The sequence below is a fragment of the Physeter macrocephalus genome, chromosome 16 (genome assembly GCF_002837175.3).
Source record: "Physeter macrocephalus isolate SW-GA chromosome 16, ASM283717v5, whole genome shotgun sequence".
Lineage (NCBI taxonomy): Eukaryota > Metazoa > Chordata > Mammalia > Artiodactyla > Physeteridae > Physeter > Physeter macrocephalus.
In genome coordinates this window covers 100,560,533-100,582,290 of record NC_041229.1, presented here as the reverse complement: position 1 = coordinate 100,582,290, position 21,758 = coordinate 100,560,533, and the positions used below count along the sequence as shown (strand labels likewise).

Sequence of the window (21,758 nt, the reverse complement as noted above, 5' to 3'; positions counted from 1 at the left end):
TTTTGAGATGAGAAGAGCCTCCCTCATCTGTTTTGTAACCCAGGTTTTTGTGTTGGTGTATTTCACAGGGGACCCCACAGGGCTGTTGGAAGAGTGGAAAGATGGAGGAGGGGGCTGGTGGGGGGGGTCCCAGGGTGCACCAGGGGAGGCGAAGCAGACCCGGGGCTCCGAGGAGAGGCTGGAAAGTGGGGTGTGCAGTGCTCTGGGGTTCAGGGGCTGTCCCGGCTCTGCCCCTCCCTCCCTGTGTGACCCTGGTCAAGGCACCTGCCCTCCCTCTCAGCATCCTCGCCCAGATCTGAATGTGGGACGTGCCACCACCAGCCCCGCGTGGTGACCAGGGGGAGGAGGCGGCTGGACTGGCCTTTGGCACAGCGAGGCCTCCCAACCCTGCTGGGCTGCAGAGGGGGCTTCAGGGAAGCAGAATCCTCCCCAGCGCTGCCTGCCTCTCCCCCCGCCCCCAGCTCTCCCCAGGCTCTGAGGAGGACGAGGTCCACGAGGGCTGCAGCCGAGAGAACCTGGGCCGGATCCAGTTCAGTGTCGGCTACAACTTCCAGGAGTCCACGCTCACCGTGAAGATCATGAAGGCCCAGGAGCTGCCAGCCAAGGACTTCAGCGGCACCAGCGACCCCTTCGTCAAGATCTACCTGCTGCCAGACAAGAAGCACAAGCTGGAGACCAAGGTGAAGCGGAAGAACCTGAACCCCCACTGGAACGAGACCTTCCTCTTTGAAGGTGAGGCTGTGCTGCCCCTGCCCCCAGAGTCCCCCTCTTCCCCTCCTCCACCCCCCCCAACCCTCCCCCCTCCATGTGACCACATGCACAAACGCACGCGTACAGGTGCGCGCGCACACGCGCGTACCAACACACAGGCGAGCAACTCGGCCCGGTTAACCTGCTGCGTACCGTGTCCAGCTGGGATGAGGTCACAGGGCTGAGTGGAGCCAGCATCACAGCCAGAGGCCGAGGAGGAAAGCTGGGCCACTGCCCGGACACAGGACCCATCCTCAGGCGTTCAGGAAGGAAGGGAGGCAGCCACAGCATCCAGAGGTGGGGCACCTGCAGTGACCATAGTGTAGTGGGTAAGAGCCCAGGCTCTTACCATGGCCCAGGCTGCCTGAGTTTGAATCTCAGCTCTGCCACTTACTAGCTGTGTGACCAGGGGCAAGTTCCTGAACCTCTCTGTGCCATGGTTTCCCCATCTGTAAAATCAAGATACTAGTGAGGGTTAAACAGCTCAGTGAATTGTAAAAGCACTAACACCCAGAAAACACTTTATATCGGTTTGTTAAACACACTCCATCGGCTCCCCTTCTCTGACCCCTCCCCCTACTCGGGACAGGCCCCTCCAGATGCAGGGGAACAAGAGCTCTGAACCATGCCCCAGGGTCCTAGAGGCAAATATCCTTCCTCTCTCCTGCAGGCCCATCTTTATCTCTTGTCTCTGAGGATTCAAGGTAACCAGGGAAACTGGGTGTGTGATCAGGGAGTGATTTCTGTCCCAGGCCCTTTGGGTGCCTGGACCCCACTTAGAGAAACCATTACCCTCTCCTGACAGCTGTGTTCAACCAGTGAGAATAAATCCCTACAACACCAACTGCCTGGTGCCCTGGCTCTTCAGAACCTACAGTGTGTGCCCCAGGGAATCAGGAATCTTCCCCATCTGGTGTACCAGCCACTTGATACCCCACCCCTTCAGCTGGCACAGTGACAGCCAGCTCACCCACTAAATAAATCATTGAGGGTGAGCTAGTGAGTGCTTGTTCGTTTCTTCCCTCCTCAGTTCTGCATGGGAACAGGTTTAGAGATGGCACAACCAGTGAGAGGCTTGGCTGTCTGTCTGCAGGTGTATGTAGCCAGCTGGTGGGGTGAAATTTATGGGCAGAGCCCCAATCCACTGATCCCTTCTGCAAACTTTTACCCAGCATCAGGTATGGGCTGGGCACTGTCCTGGGTACTTGGGGTACAGAAAAGAATGAGGCACCATTGTGACCCTCAAGGCATTCCTTGGAGGACACAGATGTGTAGATAATTAAGCCATACGTTGCATGACAGATGCTGCAAGAACCCAATATAAACTCCCCTTGGCGACACTGAAAAACATTTCCCAGAAGAGAGGCCATTCATGATGGGTTCTGATGGATGAATAGGAGTTTGCCAGATAGGAGACTGCCTCCTCTGGTGTTGAAGAGAGCTGACTCAGGCACAGGGACCTCTTGGAGCCTTCAACCTTTCCAGAACACTTGTCCTCATGCATTTTACCTGAATGGATGCCAAAGGTCACCTGGGGAATTCCCTGGCAGTCCAGTGGTTACGACTCCGTGCTTTTACTGCCAAGGACCCGGGTTCAGTCCCTGGTCAGGGAACTAACATCCCACAAGCCACGCAGCATGGCAAAAAAAAAAAAAAAAAAAAGTCACCTGGGCAGGTCCCTGGGGTACTCCGAGGTGAGCAAGACACGGCCCATAACCCCCCTCAATATGAGGAAGAGGCCCTGAAGGAATTCAGAGTCTGGGGGCTGAAGGTACATAGGATTTCCTCTTCCAGTGCACCTGCTCTGGTGAGAGGTAACTCTGTGCTCCTAGCGTCTTTTGCAAAAGGTGCGAGAATCCTCCAGAACCCTTCCTCTCCCTTCATCTTCTCCACCAGTTGAGCTAAGGTAGTAAGTATCCTCTTTTCTTCCTGCTCACACCCTGGTTCAGGATCTCAGCTCCTCAGGCCTCCAGGCTGGCCTGCACCCACTGCCCCCCCAGGCCAGCCCCTCCTCTGACTAAGCCTCCCAAGGCCGTGACTCCAGCTTCAGACCTTCCCCTGCTCCCTAGTTATCTACCATCCCATCCAAGCTCCTTCCCCCGGTTCTCTGCTCTGGCCTCATCTCCTGCTCCAGCCCAGCACACTCCATGCCCTTTCATGGGCATTTATTCATTTTTTCAATTATTGATTCACTTAACAAATATTTAATCGAGTGCCTACTATGTGCCAGAAACAGTATTAGATGCTGGGATCCGGTGGTTGAGGACAGAGATGCCTTCCTGGAAATTCTGGCCTAGTGGGAGAGTCAGACTCAAGGAAACATAAATCTCTAGGACAGCCTGTGATAAGTGCTGCGAAAGGAAAGTGCTGGTGTTTAAAACAGGGGATCTGACCCCATCTGGGACGTCAGGAAAGAAAGCTGAGACCTGACGGAAGAGGATAGGCCAGGACGGGGCGAGGTGGGGCCGGGGCAGGAAAAGCCAGGGTGGCTGGAGCTCAGTCATTGGGTGAAGAACGGTCACAGGATGAGCAGGGAGAGGACAGCGGGCCAAGTTGTGGAAGGACTTGAAGCCAAGGCAAGGCGCACGGCTTTTATTCTAAGTGCACTGGGAGCCACTGAAAGGCTTTCGGCAGGAGAGCATCATAACGCGATTTCTATTTTTAAAAGATCACTCTGGCTGCCGTGTTGAAAAGGGGCTGTAGGAGAAAGTACACAAGCGGGGAGGGCTGTTTGGAAACTCTTGCAACTATCTAGGCAAGAGGCGCCGGCGGCTTGGATGGGGAGGTGGCAGTGGAGACAGGGACAGCTGCCGGTCTGATGAGGAAAGACAGAAGGACTGGCTGATGCATCGGCAAGAGGAGGAAGGGGAAGCGCGGAGTCCTAGGACAGGCGTCTACTGCTTTTTCTTTGCCTTTGCCATTTCCCCCTGCCCTGAGTCCTCCTGGGGCTTGCTCCCTGCCAGCTGTGGCCACCTCAGGCAGGGCCACTTGCCCAGACTTGTCTCAGGATGATTGGCAGTGTCAGGGCTGCCCAGAGAGCAAGGGGGCCACTGCCCAGTCGCCGAGACGGACACGTGATGGACCAGCGAATGAATCGTCCCAGTCTGCTCTTTATTAGCTGTGGGACTTTGGGCAGGTAAGTTAAGCCATCGGAGCCTCAGTCTCCTCATCCGTAAAATGGACAAGATACCATCCACCTCGCAGAATTGTCAAGGGAGACACATGAGACCATGACAGTCCTTGCTAACATTTCAGGAAGGTCTGAACGTGGGTGTTGCCGGCCGCACCCAGGTGGGGTGGCCGCAGGAGGACACGGGGCCAGCCCTCCCCTTCCTCCCTGCCCAGGAGCGTTGCCCTGCCCCGGCCCCGCGTGGCCACTCTGTCCTGCTCTTCCCCTGTGCTGTCTGTCTCCCAGGTTTCCCCTACGAGAAGGTGGTGCAGAGGGTCCTCTACCTCCAGGTCCTGGACTACGACCGCTTCAGCCGCAATGACCCCATCGGGGAGGTGTCCCTCCCCCTCAACAAGGTGGACCTGACCCAGATGCAGACCTTCTGGAAGGATCTGAAGCCATGCAGCGATGGGAGTGTAAGGCCCCCCCCTGCAGGTCCTGGCTGGGAGGCTGGCAGATCCTGGCCCGGTCCTAGTCCCTTCACAAGCTCAGGCAATTGGGAGGGTTATGGGTTGGGCAGGGCAGGTGGGCGGGCCTGACGGAGCAGAGTTCCCACCCGTCATCTCAGGGGAGGCTGGGCTGTGATAAAGAACCTGGAGCAGGGCCCAGACCTGCCGGATGAGGGGAGACCAGGCGTGCATCCGTGACAGACAGAGGGGTCGGGTCAGCACCCAGGTCCAAGTGGAGGGGTCCTGGGGCGGGGAGGCCTCCCCTTGTGCGCACAGCCCTCTTGTTCTCCCTCCCAGGGGAGCTGAGAGGAGTGGCCCAGCCTCACCCCTCCACTTGTCCCTCCCAGGGGAGCCGAGGGGAGCTGCTCCTGTCTCTCTGCTACAACCCCTCTGCCAACTCCATCATCGTGAACATCATCAAAGCCCGGAACCTCAAAGCCATGGACATCGGGGGCACGTCAGGTGCTGGCGCTTCTCGCGGCCGAGGGCAGATGGGCCAGGGAGGTTCTGGTGCGCGGGAGTGTCACCGCATGTGGACGTCAGGGTCCTGGCTGTGGCCCTCACCCTTGTCCGCCGTGCCCCACCTCCAGTCCCAACTCCTTTACCCTAGAGCCCTGGTGCTGTCTCTGGAGCGCCCTCAGGGTCAGCATCATCTTGGATACTGTCCTTCCCAGAATCAGGAAGAAAGCACGATGTTGGGGAGACCTGGGTTCTAGTCCCAGCTCCGACACTACTTGTCCGTGACCTCGGGTGAGACCTGGCCTCTCAGTCTTCTCATTCATGTTCACAGAAGGGCACTGCGCGATGGCTAAGGTCCCTTGCGGCTCCTCCATCTTCTGCTCCCCCAGATCCCCCTCCTCCTTCCTTAGGGCTTTCCTCACCCTCCGGGGAAAGCACACAGCCCCTCCTGCCCCAGCTTCCCCCCCCCACCGCTGCTCCCCTGACCCTTCTCCAACCTGTCCCCCAGACCCTTACGTGAAGGTGTGGCTAATGTACAAGGACAAGCGGGTGGAGAAGAAGAAGACGGTGACGATGAAGAGGAACCTGAACCCCATCTTCAACGAGTCCTTTGCCTTCGACATCCCTACGGAGAAGCTGAGGGAGACGACCATCATCATCACCGTCATGGACAAGGACAAGCTCAGCCGCAACGATGTCATTGGCAAGGTAGGGGGGCACCCAGCAAGGGTCTGTTCTCAAAAGAAGCAGCCGGGGTAGTGGGTGAGCACGGGGCTGGACAGCAGGAGAGAGAGGGTCAGTCCCTTCCCCTGTCAGGGCCTCCGTTTCATCTCAAAATGAGAGGATTGGACGAGATTCTCCCTAAGTGTCCTACTGTGGGTCCACCAGTTCAGGACAGACCACTGGAAGAGCAGGGAAAGAAGGAGGTAGTAGGAAAAAGTGCCCTGGATCCCCAGAAGAGGGTTTTCTGGACAGAACCCTCTGACAGGGTAAGGACATCGGAGCAATGTCACCCAGCGTCCCGTCTGTAGAGGGTGAGCTGCGTGAGGCAAGTATTGAGAGCTGTAGTCAGGCTCCAAAGACCTGGCATTGGTTCCCACCTCATCTGCTGTCCAACAGCTGTATGACCTTGGGCAAGTCACTTGCCTCTGTGAGCTTCAGCGTTCTCATTTGTAAATGGAGCTACTAATACCAACCCTACAGCACCTCACAGGGTGGCGTAAGAATTGCCTGAGATACATGGACATTCTCCTTGTAGAAAGTGACCTCTCCTCATCCTATTTTAACCCCAGATCCATGCCTGGCCTTGAGTTTTTGCAGGACACGATTCTGTGACATAAACGCATCCACTTTTCTACTTTGAAATGTCTATTCCTGTGTTTGTTTATGGCTTAGTGTTGAGAGTATGCGCTTGACGGTCATACTACTTGGATCCAGGTGCCAGTTCCACCTCTTAACAGTCATAACCTTTATGAGCCTCATTTCCTCCTCTTGAAATGAGACTAAGACAATCCTAACCTCACAGTGTGCTGGGAGGATTAAATAACACAGGTGAGATGCTTAGCACAGAACTTGGAACATACATGTTAGCTACTATTATAATGAAAGTTATTTTTGAAGAGTTCTTAGTAAGGGCATGGGTGTCCATTTAGGCTTGGAAGTTTGACCAGGAACAGTGCAGGAAGCCGGTGATCAGGGCAGGCGGAGGGGAAGGGTAGATGCCAGGAGCAAGGGAGGGGAGAACATGGATCACCCAGGGCACAGCCCTGTGTGAGGGAAATGGGAAGGGGTGACCTGGGCACCCACAGGGAAGGGGGCCGAGGTGGAGACACCTCTCAGACAGATAGGAATGGAGAACCTAGCTACTGGGGGTGGAAGAGAAGCAGCTCGCCCCGAAGAGGAGAGCTGGCCCTGCCTGCCATCTAGCAAGGCCCAGGGAGTATGACTTGCCGACCTGTGGTCACAAGTGGGACAGGTCCCCAGGACAGCATCACCTACACCCCAGTGGGACTGTGTGTTCTTAGCAGGACCTGCTGAGCCCTTCCTTGATGAGCTCAGGCCAAGTAAGCATACCTACTTCTAAGCTCTTCTGAAGCTTAGCCTTTTGGAGTTGGGTATTCTTTGGATCCCACTTATAGCTGCCTTTGAAACAGTCCTACCTTCTGTTGGCTGAACCAAGGTGAAGGTGGATTTGTTCTCACTTTGGTCTGGGTAGCTTAGAGAGCCCTATGCTCTTAGCTAATCGCCAGTCACAAGGCTGGTGTCAGCCCGGGGATCATGCACACGGCCCTCCGAGGCTGTGAGGCCCCTCACGCAGAGGCAGGTAGGCTTGGGCCGATAGGATAGAGCCCAAAAGACCTAGATTTAAATCCCTCTGCACCACTCATAAATCCTGTGACTACGGGTCAGTCTCTTAACTCTCTGTACCTTAGTTTCTCCATCTGTAAAATGGGGATAATAACATACCTGCCTCACAGGTAAGGATTTGATGATCTGTGTGTATAAAGTCCCCTAGCTCAGTGTCTGGTGTGTAGTAAGTGCCCAGGAGGTGGGAGTGATTGTCAGTAAGGAGAGATAGGCCGTGCTCAACAGGTAGGGGAGAGAAGGGTGTGGGAGAGAACTGCCTCCATCCCCATCAATCCCAAACCACAAAAGAGTCTGGGAGTCTAATTCGGAAGGGCCAGGCATGCCCAGGCTCCCGAGGGGAGGCACAACAAGGAAAAGAGGGGGGGGCCTCTGTGGGGTAGGTTGTCACTGCAGGCAGAAGCCCCTTGGACCCCATGATCACAGGCCATTGTGGAAATGGAGGTTCACCACCATTGACCCTCCACTTCCACAGTGACACAGGGGCAACGCCTCAGAGAGTGCCACTAATGCTGTCCTCTTCCCTTTCTCCCCAGATCTACCTGTCCTGGAAGAGTGGGCCCGGGGAGGTGAAGCACTGGAAGGACATGATCGCCCGTCCCCGGCAGCCTGTGGCTCAGTGGCACCAGCTGAAGGCCTGAATGGGGCCAAGGGAGGCCCAGGGGGCCAAGGGCCTGGGTCCCCATCATGCCCTCACCACTTTATGCACAATGCCTGGCCTGGCCCCCTTGCCATGGGTGAGGGAAGGATCCTGAGGGCTCGGCCAGGGAGGGGTCCCAGGAATCCAGCCCCATTTCTAGGGAGAACCAGCCCCATTCCCCACCGATCCAGCTCTGGTGGAGGGGCTCTGGGAGCCATTTTCCTGCTTTGCCCCTTTCCTTCCTGACATGCTGATACTAAAGAAGTGGGGGGCGGAGCACGAGAGCCAGACGGGCAGACGAGCAGATCCCTCCAGAGGCCCGCCAGGTGGGCACGGTCCCCCGTTTTCTTTAAGGCAGTGCCTGGAGTGGAGAAAGGCCGCCCCCTCCCCAGCCCCCAGCGTGGGCCCAGGAGAGGGGAGGTCGAGGCGTTTGGCCCCGGCCCGACCAAGAGAGGCCTGTTCCAGGGCAGTTTCAGGTGCCGGCTGGGCCCTGAATGCTGAGGATAGTATATAGCCCGCTCCGGGGTCCTGGAGCCGCAGCCCTGTGTACTTGTGTTGTGTCCACGGTGTGTGTGTACGTGTGCGTGCGTGCCTGCGTGTGTGCGGGTGGGGGAACTCACTCCCTGTTTCCCTGGGGCCCGCAGTGCTGAAGATGATGCAGAGAGGGCAGGGTTTTGTGAAGTGAGGTAGGGCTGGAGGCTGAGAAGTCAAGGGCACAGAGCCGGGGTTGGGGGAGCGGGGGTGGGTGGGAGAGGAGAGGCAGGGATGGAGGAAGGGTGGGGCGGGGAAAAAGCTGGGCTGAGAGCTGGGCTGCCTCCTTCTCCCCCACCCCCGCCCCCCCAGAACTCTCCACTAGCCCCTTCCCCAGCAATTTCGTCTCTTGAACGTCAGTTCGTGCCTTTTAGGCACCCACTGTGTGTATCACGTTCCACCAGGACTCCCCTGCTCCCTTCTGTCTCAGGGGTCCCAAGCCCCCACTCGCTCTCTTCCCTAACACCCCCATCCGAAGGCACCCTCAGCCTTCCCAGATGTTGTATCCCAGCCACGTTGGCAACGTTTGCCACGCCTTCCAGCCTCCTTCCCTTTCCTCGTCTCTGTGCAGACCTCCCCCAGCCACACGCCTCCAGCCCTCCATCCCCTGTGCTCATAGACCTTGCCTTTCATTCCGTCGTGGTCTCTGATATAACATCACTTGACCTTCTCCAGGGCTTTCCTTTCACCTTCCCCACCGCTCCTGCCCCTCTCAGTTCAGGCAGAGGAAGCAGGGAACATTCCAGGATTCTGTGAGTTCTGAGGTTGCCCCCACACAAAGAAGCTGTGGTTCCTCTGCTTCAGCTACTGCAGAGACGAGAACTGGCATCCCCTTGGAGGCAGCAGATTTCGGGATGAGCCCTGCTTAAGCCCACTCACCCCCGCGCCGGTCCCGGTATTGATGCAAGACAGCTGGTGACAGCCTCAAATCCAGGGGTCCGCGAGCCTGGGCCTGACATTCCCGGCACACACCGCGAGGTGGCGCCCTGACAATACAGTCTGTGGACGAGGTCTGGGCGCACAGTTCAATCCCAGATGGGTCTGACACCCCAGGAAGGAGACTCTGGAAAGGGTCCCCCACTTAGCACGGCAAAAGCATAAGCAGTCGGGAACCGTTTTCCTTAAGTAGACTTCCCTTTGAGCTGAGCGTGCTGCTCTGTGCAGTAGACGCTCACATTTTTGCCCGTATCAAAGGTTTCTTACCTAGAATCTCACGGCCCCGCCCCTACTCCCTAACCCCAGGGATCTAGAGGAATCTCATACAAAGTAGGTGAATCATTTTGTAGAGTGAAGAGTGCTAACGTAAAGCAAATAGTCACCCACATTCCTTGTAAATCCCAATTTTTCCATATTGTGGCTTTGCTTAAAATGGGGGTCCGCCCCAACGGCACGGTCCTTATCGGGCGGGCTGGGGAACCAGCCCCCAGCGGGGACGGGAGGGCAGCGACCCCGCCCACAGTGAGTGGGCCCAGGAGAGGGGAGGTCGAGGCGTTTGGCCCCGGCCCGACCAAGAGAGGCCTGTTCCAGGGCAGTTTCAGGTGCCGGCTGGGCCCTGAATGCTGAGGATAGTATATAGCCCGCTCCGGGGTCCTGGAGCCGCAGCCCTGTGTACTTGTGTTGTGTCCACGGTGTGTGTGTACGTGTGCGTGCGTGCCTGCGTGTGTGCGGGTGGGGGAACTCGCTCCCTGTTTCCCTGGGGCCCGCAGTGCTGAAGATGATGCAGAGAGGGCAGGGTTTTGTGAAGTGAGGTAGGGCTGGAGGCTGAGAAGTCAAGGGCACAGAGCCGGGGTTGGGGGAGCGGGGGTGGGTGGGAGAGGAGAGGCAGGGATGGAGGAAGGGTGGGGCGGGGAAAAAGCTGGGCTGAGAGCTGGGCTGCCTCCTTCTCCCCCACCCCCGCCCCCCCAGAACTCTCCACTAGCCCCTTCCCCAGCAATTTCGTCTCTTGAACGTCAGTTCGTGCCTTTTAGGCACCCACTGTGTGTATCACGTTCCACCAGGACTCCCCTGCTCCCTTCTGTCTCAGGGGTCCCAAGCCCCCACTCGCTCTCTTCCCTAACACCCCCATCCGAAGGCACCCTCAGCCTTCCCAGATGTTGTATCCCAGCCACGTTGGCAACGTTTGCCACGCCTTCCAGCCTCCTTCCCTTTCCTCGTCTCTGTGCAGACCTCCCCCAGCCACACGCCTCCAGCCCTCCATCCCCTGTGCTCATAGACCTTGCCTTTCATTCCGTCGTGGTCTCTGATATAACATCACTTGACCTTCTCCAGGGCTTTCCTTTCACCTTCCCCACCGCTCCTGCCCCTCTCAGTTCAGGCAGAGGAAGCAGGGAACATTCCAGGATTCTGTGAGTTCTGAGGTTGCCCCCACACAAAGAAGCTGTGGTTCCTCTGCCTCAGCTACTGCAGAGACGAGAACTGGCATCCCCTTGGAGGCAGCAGATTTCGGGATGAGCCCTGCTTAAGCCCACTCACCCCCGCGCCGGTCCCGGTATTGATGCAAGACAGCTGGTGACAGCCTCAAATCCAGGGGTCCGCGAGCCTGGGCCTGACATTCCCGGCACACACCGCGAGGTGGCGCCCTGACAATACAGTCTGTGGACGAGGTCTGGGCGCACAGTTCAATCCCAGATGGGTCTGACACCCCAGGAAGGAGACTCTGGAAAGGGTCCCCCACTTAGCACGGCAAAAGCATAAGCAGTCGGGAACCGTTTTCCTTAAGTAGACTTCCCTTTGAGCTGAGCGTGCTGCTCTGTGCAGTAGACGCTCACATTTTTGCCCGTATCAAAGGTTTCTTACCTAGAATCTCACGGCCCCGCCCCTACTCCCTAACCCCAGGGATCTAGAGGAATCTCATACAAAGTAGGTGAATCATTTTGTAGAGTGAAGAGTGCTAACGTAAAGCAAATAGTCACCCACATTCCTTGTAAATCCCAATTTTTCCATATTGTGGCTTTGCTTAAAATGGGGGTCCGCCCCAACGGCACGGTCCTTATCGGGCGGGCTGGGGAACCAGCCCCCAGCGGGGACGGGAGGGCAGCGACCCCGGAGACAGTGGAAGCGAAGCAAGGGTGTTGCTGGAAGCTTTGAGAAGCGGAGGGGATCTGCCATCCTCCATCCCTCGCTGGAATCCTGTGCCCCAGCACGCCGGAGGCCGGTGGGAGAGCGAGCCCAGCCCCAGGCCCCGGTGTCTGCTACAGAGCACTCGGGGACTGAACCAACTTGCATTGAGTGGGCGGGGCAACTGCATCCCCGTTTTCCGAGCCCGGTCCCCGAAGCTCTTAGCCAATCACACACAGAGAGCGTCTGCAGGCCGTGCCTGTTCCAGATCTGACCCCACCCAGGCACGTTGATGAACCGGGCCTGGGGTTCTCCAACCGCGACGGGCCCCCTGAGCTCCGGGACGTGGGGGAGGGGTGGCAAGTGGTGGGCCAAGGGCAGGGTGGGCAAGGGAAGCAGCGGGTGGTATGGAGTGAGGGCGGGGGCGGTGTAAGGCTATAGAAGAACAAGGAAAGGGGGAACTTGAGGGTGGGGGGAGGGCCCTCGTGCCCTGTCACCATCCTAGGACCTTGGACAAATCACCCACACTTCCGGGGCCTCAGTTTCCCCATCCGTAAAATGATGGTAATAATACTTCACCTACCTCATAGGGGAGGTTGTAAGGCCGCTGTCACCTGACCTGGGGGTGGAGGCGGGGGAGGATTCTGAAGGTGCTACCCGTGAGTAAAGTATTATTACCGTAGCCTGAAGGCAAGGCCCGCCTTCCCCTCCCCCCACAGAGCCTCCAGGGATAGCTGAGGCCTGCCTGGGCCCATCTATCTCCTCTCCACTGTGTCCCCGGTCCCTTCATGAGCGGTCATCTGCCATCTTTGTGGGCGCCCCAGACTTAGTCGTTATCTTATTCAGGTATCCTTCCTTGTGACCATCTCCCCACGTAACTGCTGTACAAATTCCACCTGCTCCAGGACCCCGCACCTGCCCACCGGCGCCAGATGCCAGGGAAGGGACAAGGAGAACAGCCACAAAAAAAGCCAAGGGAAGCCCCCAGCATCCTCAGCCCCTCTGGGGTCCCAGGGGTGGGGCTTGGTGGTCGCTGTTTGTATTGTGTTTGAGTCCTTGAGTGCAAGCGTTTTATAAAAACAACAACAACAACAAAAACCCACCATCACAAAAAAATTTGCAGCGAAGAGAAATGAAGGAAAGCTGAAGAAAAAAAAAGGAAAAAAAGAATCATACAAAATTTTTCCACCACACGCACCCTCTAAGCCAGCAAGATTTCCTCTTTGCAAAATCATATTTTTGTGGGACTGGGCCCTGCTTTTTGTGGCAAGGCCTGTTCTGATTAATAAAGGATCGTGAAAAAGTAGGGCCTTGGCTGTTTCCTCCGTGGGTCCTAGCTCTCCCTCTCCTCCCAGGGGAAGAAGCAGTGGGGTGAGGGGATGGGGACCCTGGGGCTGCATCTCCCCTCACTTGTCACCTTTGGGATTTGGCTTCACGGGTGATGAGGCCCTTCCAGCCCATCCTCAGGTTGAGCATATGATCCCACCAGCTACCCAGAAAGCAGAGGAGCAGCCGTAGCCCCTGGATCAGGCCTAAAGCCAGGCTTATTGGGAGTGGGGTCTCCTCGGGGCCTGAGGGGTGCCCCTCCAGCTCACCCAGCCCGACATCCCCTTCCTCACTTCCCAGGGGAACCACCCTCCAAGGCAGGTCAGACAAACCAAAGGGAGACTCTCCACCTTCCCCACCACCACCTGAACTCTGGCTGGGCCACTGTGGTTTCAGGCCAGCACCTCCTCCTTCTTGTTTCCTGCGAAGCTCTGGGTCTGTTGGCTGGACCTGCGGCTTCTCTCCATCCTTTTCTGGTTTCATCCTTTAGGATTGTAAAAGTCTCTCCAACTCAAAAACACCCAAGGCTAGTCCTATCCTGAGGACCTGGGAAGCTGGGCCCCAGTGTCTTCCTTCTCCAGACACAGTGGCCCCGGGCAAGCTAGTTCCTTCCTCCTGGTGTCAGTTCCCTCCGTCCACAAAAGAGCAATAACCATCCTAGCCCTTTCCCCTTCCCTCCCACACACAGCCCAGGAGAAGCCGAGGCCTGGCAGCTCTTGGGGTGCTTCAGAAGGAAGGTGCTACATCTGTTACAGGCACACAAGAAATGAGTGCCCTCTGCTGTCGTGTCTCCCCTGCCCACTCCGAGTGAAGGGGCCACGGTGCCTCCTGCACTAAGTACCCCCACCTGAAGCTGCCCGCCCTCTCACCTTCTGCCCCATGAATTTCCGACAGCCTGGTTTAAACGTCCCGTTAAAAGGTTCTGATCTCTGGCCCAGAGATCGGAGGGAGCCCTAGGGTCTGGGAGGTAGCCTCACGAGCACTCCTTGCCAGGGCTCCTGTTCAGGCTCGCTCTGGAAAAACTAGGCTTGAAAGCAGGACAGCTCGGGCTGGCAGAGGTGGCAGCCCCATGCCATGGGCTCCAGGCCTCCTCCTGGCCTCTTTTGCCTTCTCCTGCCTTCACTTCGTGGGGTCTCTCTTCATCCATGCCTGCAGAGACTCCCCATCCCTCCCCGTGCCTGGGACCAGTGCCCTCTGGTGTCCTTTCTCCTGCAAGTCCCTCCTGGATTCCGCTGCTTTCTGGAAGGCCCTCTCAGGCCACGTCCTGCTCTCCTCTCCCTCCCCAACAAAGACAACAAGAAGGACATCACTTGAACGTGCCCCATATGCCCCAGCCCGCGTCTCCCCAACCATCTGTGTCCCTTGAAGATGCCCCGCTCTCTGTGGCTGTGTCCTGTGTGTATGTGTGGTGACACCTTTAGATTGTGAGCCCCCCTGGGCAGGGATCCCTGTCTGAATACATGTTCTGTGCAGCACACTCGGGTGTGCTAATAAATGTCCATCCTCAGAACGAGAGTGCCCAGGTGTCTTAAGGAAGCTCCAGGGCGATGGCTGAGCAAGCGGATGTGGTGGCATTGGATGCGAGGGAGGTGCTTCTGGGCAGGGCCCCCAGGTCCCGAGCACCTTGTTCTCCTGCTTTCCGGAGCCCCTGAGTGTGTATGGGAAGAGGGGGATGGCGGTAATGAAGCCAGGAAAGGATCCGATCTCTGCTGCTCCGCCGGCCAGCAGGTCTGGCTGTTGGGAGGCCCCGGGAGGAAGACAGGCTACGATTCCTATCCTAGTCTACCCCCCTTCTACATGGAGACAGAGACCCTCAATAGCGCTCTCGGACCAGGCATCAGCACCCACTTTAACCCAACTCTCTAACTCCCCAAGAGAAAGCGGCTCCTGATAGCGAAGCAAGCAAGCCGCAGAGCTGGTTCCCGGGACCGTAACAGATTTCTCTCCTCTTTCCCTGCGGAGAAGCTCAGCCTCAGCAGCCCTGCTTGGCTGGCGAGCCGCTGTGGATAAGGGTGCCGCCCTTGACAATGCAAAAAAGGCACAGCCCTGTGTGCCTTGGGAGGGCCCAGGGGGACTTATCACGGGGCCTTTGCCCGGACTTAGAGTCCTCGCGTGAGTGCAAAGGGGGAAGAGGCACAGGGAAACAGACCAGAGAGAGGAAGGGAATCTGGGCTGGCAGTTATTCCAGGGTAACTGTGGCTCCCCTGCAACCCCCTCCCCTGCCTCTGAGATTTGCATAAAGGGAAGGTGGACAAACACCAGGTTGCCTGGAGTGCTGAGCTGCAGCATCAGCTCTAAACGAACCCAGGCTCCTTGTGTGCAGATGGATAAACTGAGGCCTGGGAGGCAGGGAGGGGCATGACTTGCTTAAGATCTCTCGGTCAATAGTAGAACTAGGATTGACATCCATGCTTCTTCCTTTTTTTTTTAATTTTTGTTTATTTATTTTTGGCTGTGTTGGGTCTTCGTTTCCGTGCACAGACTCTCTCTAGTCGCGGCCAAGCAAGGGCTTCTCATTGCGGTGGCTTCTCTTGCTGCGGAGCACGATATCTAGGTGCGCGGGCTTCGGTAGTTGTGGCACGCAGGCTCACTAGTTGTGGCTCTCGTGGCACACGGGCTTAGTTGCTCCGCGGCAGGTGGGATCTTCCCGGACCAGGAATCGTAATCTTCTCCAGATAGATTATGAACACCTCATGAACAATATTTACAGATTTATCATCCTTTTTCTAGTACCTAGCACACTCATACTCTATTAGGTACTCAAATATACTTGGGATTAATCCGTTGTGGAGCACGGGCTCTAGGCAAGCGGGCTTCAGTAGTTGCAGCACGAGGGCTCAGTACCTGTGGCTCGCAGACTCTAGAGCACAGGCTCAGTAGTTGTGACACACAGGCTTAGTTGCTCCGCGGCAGGTGGGATCTTCCCGGACCAGGAATCGAACCCGTGTCCCCTGCACTGGCAGGAAGATTCCTAACCACTGTGCCACCAGGGAAGTCCCAGGACTGAAATCCAAGCCTTCTGATTCTAGGCACAGGGGAATATGCCATCATAGGAATCACGGGGCAAGAGGACAGTCTGGATGGCTGACACTCCTACCCCACCTGAGTGACTGAGAACTCAAGTTCCTTCCTGCAAGTTCCAAGACCCCAGGAGGGACCACTGGCCCTGATGGAGCCTCAACAGGGGGAGCATGGGCACCTGAGGAGCCCTGGGAGGGACAAGGTCTGCAGCCAACCCCCGCACTCCTCTTCCTCCTTGAGAAGGAGGCAGCCTCCAATCTTTCCCACCCTAAGAGCACTTTCTGTCCATTGGAGGCCTTCACTCTCCCAAGCTGACTCCTTCAGATCTATCCCCAGCCTCCTCCTAACCCCCAGGTCCAGCCCAGTGGCCAGCAGAGCTGCTGGGCCAGGCCTGACCTTTGGGCCTTGTATGACATCATCCCTGTTGCCATGGTGATGGTGGCCTGGCAGCATCTTCTCAAGGGAGATGGGCCTCTAGGCTTGAGGTTTTTACAATTTTCTCTCTTTCTTTAAATATTTATACTTTCTTTTTTTTCTGAACAATGAGGGGAGAAAGTAATGACTGCGTAAAAAAAAAAAAAACTACTAAGAGGGAGAGACAGAGAGAGGAAAATGGAGCCAGGGAGATGGAAGGAAGATGGAAGATGGAAGGAAGATTCTTCCAGGGAGATGGAAGAATAGAGTCAGACAGAGAGGATGGATGTCAGTGCCAGTGAAAGAATAGAGAAAGGTCAGCCAAGCTGGAGATTCAAAAACATATTAAGAGTCAGGAATTTGAGAATTAAGCTGGAGAAGACCAAGGAAGGGGGACTGGGGGTGAGGGGCGGTGGCCAGGTGGCAGAGAGTAAGATACAGCCAGATGAGAGAGCAGTCTTGAGCAGCCAGAGCCATTTGTGACTGAAGACAAGCTCTTGTTCCCCAGACAGGACACAACAGTTGGCCAGGGCCACTGTGACATAGAGCTGGAGCACATGGACAGAGGGCAGTGCCAGAGGGAGCCCATGGTCCCCACAGCAACGGGACCCAGTGCTCCCAGGGCTTATAAATAAACAGGCATGTGGGAAACGCACATTCTTTCTCCGAGAAATATAATTTATGTTTACAGCCAGTTTTTTTTTTTTCTTCCTAAAGAAAACGCTACCATGGGGGGGCCCTGCCCCCGACAGTGTCCCTGAGTGGCCCTGGCCCCGGGCCCTCCTCCCATTATTGCTTGGATGGGAAAGCTCTGGCCCTGGGAATTGCAGAGCGAGGCCTCACTCCTCACCCCCGGAGGCTGTCCTGGTGACGGAGTGGAGGCACACAGTCCCATGCCCCACGCCATGCCAGCCACCCCGATGGTGCCCATTTAAGGGAATGGAGAGTACAGGCAGTGGCTACACTGGAGCAGCCGCCCAGAGTAGAGAGCCTCTCTCTCCAGTGCAGGAGGCCCTAGAGGCACAGTGGCTTCTTTTCAAACTTGACAGCTGGAAGGCTCAGGCTGTGGGGAAGGGAGGGGATGTTCTCTTTCCCAGCAAGATTCCAGGCACAAGCTGGAAGAAGAGAGAACAGAATAAAAGGCAAGGGCAGAGACCTTGCCTTCTGAGTCCCCCCTTCCCCACACAAAATTGAGGGGACCTGGGGAGGGAGGTATGTACCATGAGCCCTGGTGGAGGAACAAGGGCAGCTATGGTGTTAGGGCCCCAATCCCGGTTTCCCACACCTGTCTGTTCGGGGCACCAGCCCCAACTCCAAGCCCCTGCCCCCGGGCCAGGCCTTCTTCTGGGGGCAGTTCTGTCTCAAGCAGGCATGTGGTCCACTGCAGAGGTAGCGGCTCCTGCACCAGAAAGGGTGGACCTAGAAGATCCAGACTCCAGGAGGAGGGAGGTTGGTGGGTGCCCTGAGCTCTCAGACTCAGCCAAGGGGATGATTCCATGGTCAGTGTGACCCTGGTTCCAGGAAGAAGCTGGTGCCTTTACTACTGTGTTGTCAGTGACTCTATCAGGACCAGACGGAGCTATAAGAACTGGACGGAACCGGGACTTCTTGGCCTGAAGGGCGCCCAGAGACCAGCCAGGAGGCAGTCTCTTCACTACCCTGGAATGTCTGAAGATGGCCCCCAGGCCTGCCTGTCCCTGGCAGCTTGCCCAAAGAGACCCCTTCTCTGCCCCAAGTAGGGACCCACCGTTCCCACAAACCTTCCCAGAGGCCCTCCTCCCCGAGTGGCCGAGGCCCAACACCCAGAGTACAGGCTCAGGTGCCCAGTCCTGGAGCTGCTTCCAGGGCGCAGAGGCTGTCCACGGGGGGCCCCAGAGCCCGGGAGCTACCGCCCCCTATGAGCAGGTCTTCTTCCTCCTCATCCTCAAAGGCCCGCGCTGGGCGCCGGGGCGGCGGCCGGGGCGTGGGTTCGTCGCGCTCGGCCATGCGCTCGACGGCGCCCTCGCCCACAAGGAAGACCGTGTCGGCGACGCGGGGGGGCCCAGTGACCGGGTTGTGGTCGTAAGAGAAGACGCGCAGGGCGCGCAGCGGGTGCAGGTCGGGGAAGCCGCCCAGGCGGTTGCGGTCTAGGTCGAGGATGTGCAAGCGGCCCATGCGCAGCAATGCGGGCGGGAACTCCTCGAAACGGTTGCCGTAGAGCCAGAGGCCGCGCAGGCCCGTCATGCGCGGCAGCTCCGCGGGCAGCGCACGCAACCGGTTGTCGCCCATCTGCAGCGACTGCAGCGCCACCAAGCGCAGCAGCGGCCGCGGGAAACGCCGCAGGAAGTTGCCCTCGATCCAGAGGCAGCGCAGGCTCTGCAGCTGCGCGAAGTCGGCGGGCAGTGCCGGCAGCCGGTTGCTGCCCAGGTAGAGGCGCGTGAGGCGCGGCAGGCGACACAGACCGTCGGGCAGGCGCTCGAGTTTGTTGAAGTCGAGCGCCAGGATGCGCAGCTCGCGCAGCTCCTCGATCTCCTCGGGCAGCTCGCGCAGCCCCGTGCCGCTCACGTACAGCTTCTGCAGGCGGCTCAGCGCGCACACGGCGCTGGGCAGCCGCGGCAGCCGCCTCCCGCTCAGCTCCAACTGCTGCTCGCCATTGCGCAGTTGCTCCTCCGCGTCCGATGGCAGCTCGTCCGGCGTGGACTCGGCTATGCCCATGGTCACGGGCCCCGGCCGGGGCCGCCGCCGCCGCCCGACATCGCCCCGCCCTCGCGACCCCCCGGCCTCCTCGACGGGGCCAAGGCCGCGCCGGCTCCGGGGCCCCCCGCCCCGGCCTGCCCCTGCGCCGGGAGGGGGGCCGTGCCTGGCCGGGAGGAGGCGCCCTCCTGGGGCCCAGCCGCCGCGCGCCACGCGCCGCGCTCCGCCGTCCGCCCTCCGGCCTCGCCTGCTCCCTCCGCCGGAGGCCGACTGGCTCAGGTTAGCACTGACTCGCAACTCTGACACCCGTTGCCCTGGCAACCCCCGACGCGCGTGCGGCTGCCAATGAGGCGGAGGGAGGGCGGGGCGGGGCCAAGGTGTCACCAGAGCGGGGTCCGGGCGCAGGGGCTCGCGCCCCGCGTTCCCACCCGACCAGCCCCGGAGCCAGCGCTCGCCGAGGGAACCCAAGATCCGCTGTCCGCAAGCCTGGCACCGTGCCAGCACAGACCCGACGACAGACGCTGTCTACACTTCCAGCCACAGCGAGCCGTTTGGTGTGCGGTTGTGTGCGTCCAGAGCTGCAAGTCCAAGAAGAAGGAACCAAGGACCGAGGAAACGCCGGCGCGCGACCCAGGATTCTGGACAAGTGGCTCTCGAGGAGGGACTGAGGGGCACGGTCATTGCCGGCCGTTCGTGTCCAGCGGCGTGCGCCCAGTCTTCCCGCTGGGGTCACTTTAGGATAGTAACTCAGACCATTGTTCCTTTCTGGGCTTTTTCAGACTGGGTCACAGCTGAGGATCTGCGGGGACCCAAGCTTGGCTCCGCCCCCCTCCCCGCCCAGTGCACCCGCAGTGCACAGCAGGTTCCTGGTTCGTGCACTCACATCCCCCTCTCCTGCCGAGTCCCTCCAGCTATGCTCCAGTTCGGTGTGTGGCTGCGGTGGACGGAGGAGGGCCGGAGCACACGAGCTCCTCTGAGCACCAGCAGTGATGACCACGCTCGTTCTGGAACTGTTCCTCTTGCACACGTTCCCACCAACAGCTTTTTGCCCATGACTGCTACCATCCTGCTCCAAGCCCTCCTGCCAGAGCTGCCAGCAGAAACACTCCCTCAGGTTTATTGCCAGCCTGCCATGTGCCCAGCCCTATGCTAAACGCATTGCGTTGAGTCCTTGCCACAGTCTGTGAGGTAGGTACCCTCATTGCCCCAATTTTAAAGATGGAGAAACTGAAGCTCTGAGAGGTTTGATGTGAGCTGGGTGACTTGCCCAACGTCACCCTGCTGGCTGGTGGCTGGGATTTGAAAGCAGGCAGTCTGACTCTCCGACTTTTGCTCTTAACCAAATGCCACTCCAATCAATGGAAACAATGACTCCACCTCTGTCCATGAATTTTCTCACAGCAGAGCCTCAGTCTAACTCTTATGACAAAGGCATTATTAATCCCATAAGAAAGATGAGGAAAGTGGCCCCAGAGGGAGTAGGCAGGCGACTTGCTGAAGGTCACACAGCGAGTAGAGTGTGTATGTACAGCCAGGAAGTCAAGTCTGCAGGCTCCAGTCCTCCTCCAACCTGCCTTCCCACCTTGGTGGGTGTGACCATGTAATTGGCTGCAGGGACAGACTCTAGACAGCATCTTGCCCTCTGACCCACCCCCACTCCCATCTCCACTACAATCTGGGAAGCATGCCGGCCCAAGGGCAGACAGCAGGGGCCAGTGCAAGGAGAGGATGAAAACTACAACCCCTGAAATGTGAGCTGGCTGGGGCAGGTAAGCTTGTCTCCTTCCCTGCTGGCACAGGGTCTGGCACATAGTAGTCGTTCCATGAAAATTATCAACATTTTAAAAGATGGAGGCAAACTTTACATAGAGTGAAATGCATAGATCTTAAGTGTACAGTCCAGTGAGATTTTTTTTGTTTGTTTTTTGTTTGTTTGCTTGTTTGTTTTTTCAGTCTGGTGAGTTTTGACAAATGTAAACACCCGTGTAATATTTCCGTCACTCAGAGTTCCCTCACACCTGCCTCTTCTAGTCAGTCCCAGAGGCAACCATGATCTTGACCTCTATCATCATGGATCAGTTTTGCCTGCTCTTGAATTTCATATAAATGGAATTATTCAGCGTGTACCTTTTTTTGCTCCTGGCATCTTTTTCTCAGATACTCGATATCTATGTGTTGGATAAATAAACGAAAGAGCAGAGCAATAGCAGTTGTAATCAGGCAAGGGGTGTCATGGGGTGAACACAGAGACGGGTACTGCTCTGAGCCAGGAACTAGCCTTGGACCCCTGTCCTGGAACGAAGACTGGTCAGATGCAAGCTGGGGTAGAAGACCCGGGCAGAGAATAACTGGGGCCCAGACACCAGATCTGGGATGTAGGAGAATTCTGAGCCCCAGCCACGGGGACTTCAAGCTCCTTCCAGACCCCACCTAAGCCCCAATCCAACTTTCTGCCTTCTACTCATTTGGGAGAACTGGGAAGAGGTGACACCTCAGACACCAGAAAGCTGAGGAAAACCCAGCCAGGCAGCCGAGATAAGAATGAGCACCTCCCCCACCTTCCTAACCACCCTCCCCCCAGCAGTTTCCCCAAGGGAACATTTGCTGTGGAGGAGGAAGCCCAGCCAGCCCCCCTCACCACATGCTCGGAGCTGGCGCTCCAGCACCAGGCAGCCCTCTTGGGCTCTGCCAGCATGGGCAGGAGCTGCGTGAGGCCCGCGACGCCAGCACCAGGCTTGGCAGAGCTTCCTGGGTTCAAGGGTACAGGGGACCAGCCCTCTTCTTTCTCCGAGTCTTTTTCTTGCTCTGGGTAGATGCTGTACCTTCGCCTCCCACCAGGCCCTTCTCAGTGAGTAAAGGTAAAATGCACTGCCGTGCCGGGCCCACGCAGGCCGGCAGTGGGGCA

General features: G+C 57.7%; 2 protein-coding genes across 3 annotated transcripts in view; one reads left to right on the top strand and one right to left on the bottom strand.

The window, feature by feature from the left end:
• The window catches only part of SYT7 (synaptotagmin 7), a 64,119-nt gene extending 51,414 nt beyond the window's left edge, over positions 1-12,705 (top strand). For both annotated transcript variants that reach the window (XM_055091697.1, XM_028501493.1), the window contains 6 exons: positions 462-732; positions 4,166-4,335; positions 4,716-4,830; positions 5,336-5,535; positions 7,728-7,928; positions 12,266-12,705. In XM_055091697.1, the coding sequence (XP_054947672.1) occupies positions 462-732; positions 4,166-4,335; positions 4,716-4,830; positions 5,336-5,535; positions 7,728-7,832 (861 nt within the window). In that variant the 3' untranslated portion in view covers positions 7,833-7,928; positions 12,266-12,705. The remainder of the gene's footprint in view (positions 1-461; positions 733-4,165; positions 4,336-4,715; positions 4,831-5,335; positions 5,536-7,727; positions 7,929-12,265) is intronic.
• Positions 12,706-16,843: 4,138 nt separating this feature from the next.
• On the bottom strand, positions 16,844-18,987 carry LRRC10B (leucine rich repeat containing 10B). Its single transcript, XM_024133117.1, has one exon. The coding sequence runs from the start codon at positions 18,872-18,874 to the stop codon at positions 17,996-17,998; it is 879 nt and encodes a 292-aa protein (XP_023988885.1). The 5' UTR covers positions 18,875-18,987; the 3' UTR covers positions 16,844-17,995.
• Between the last annotated feature and the right edge of the window lie 2,771 nt (positions 18,988-21,758).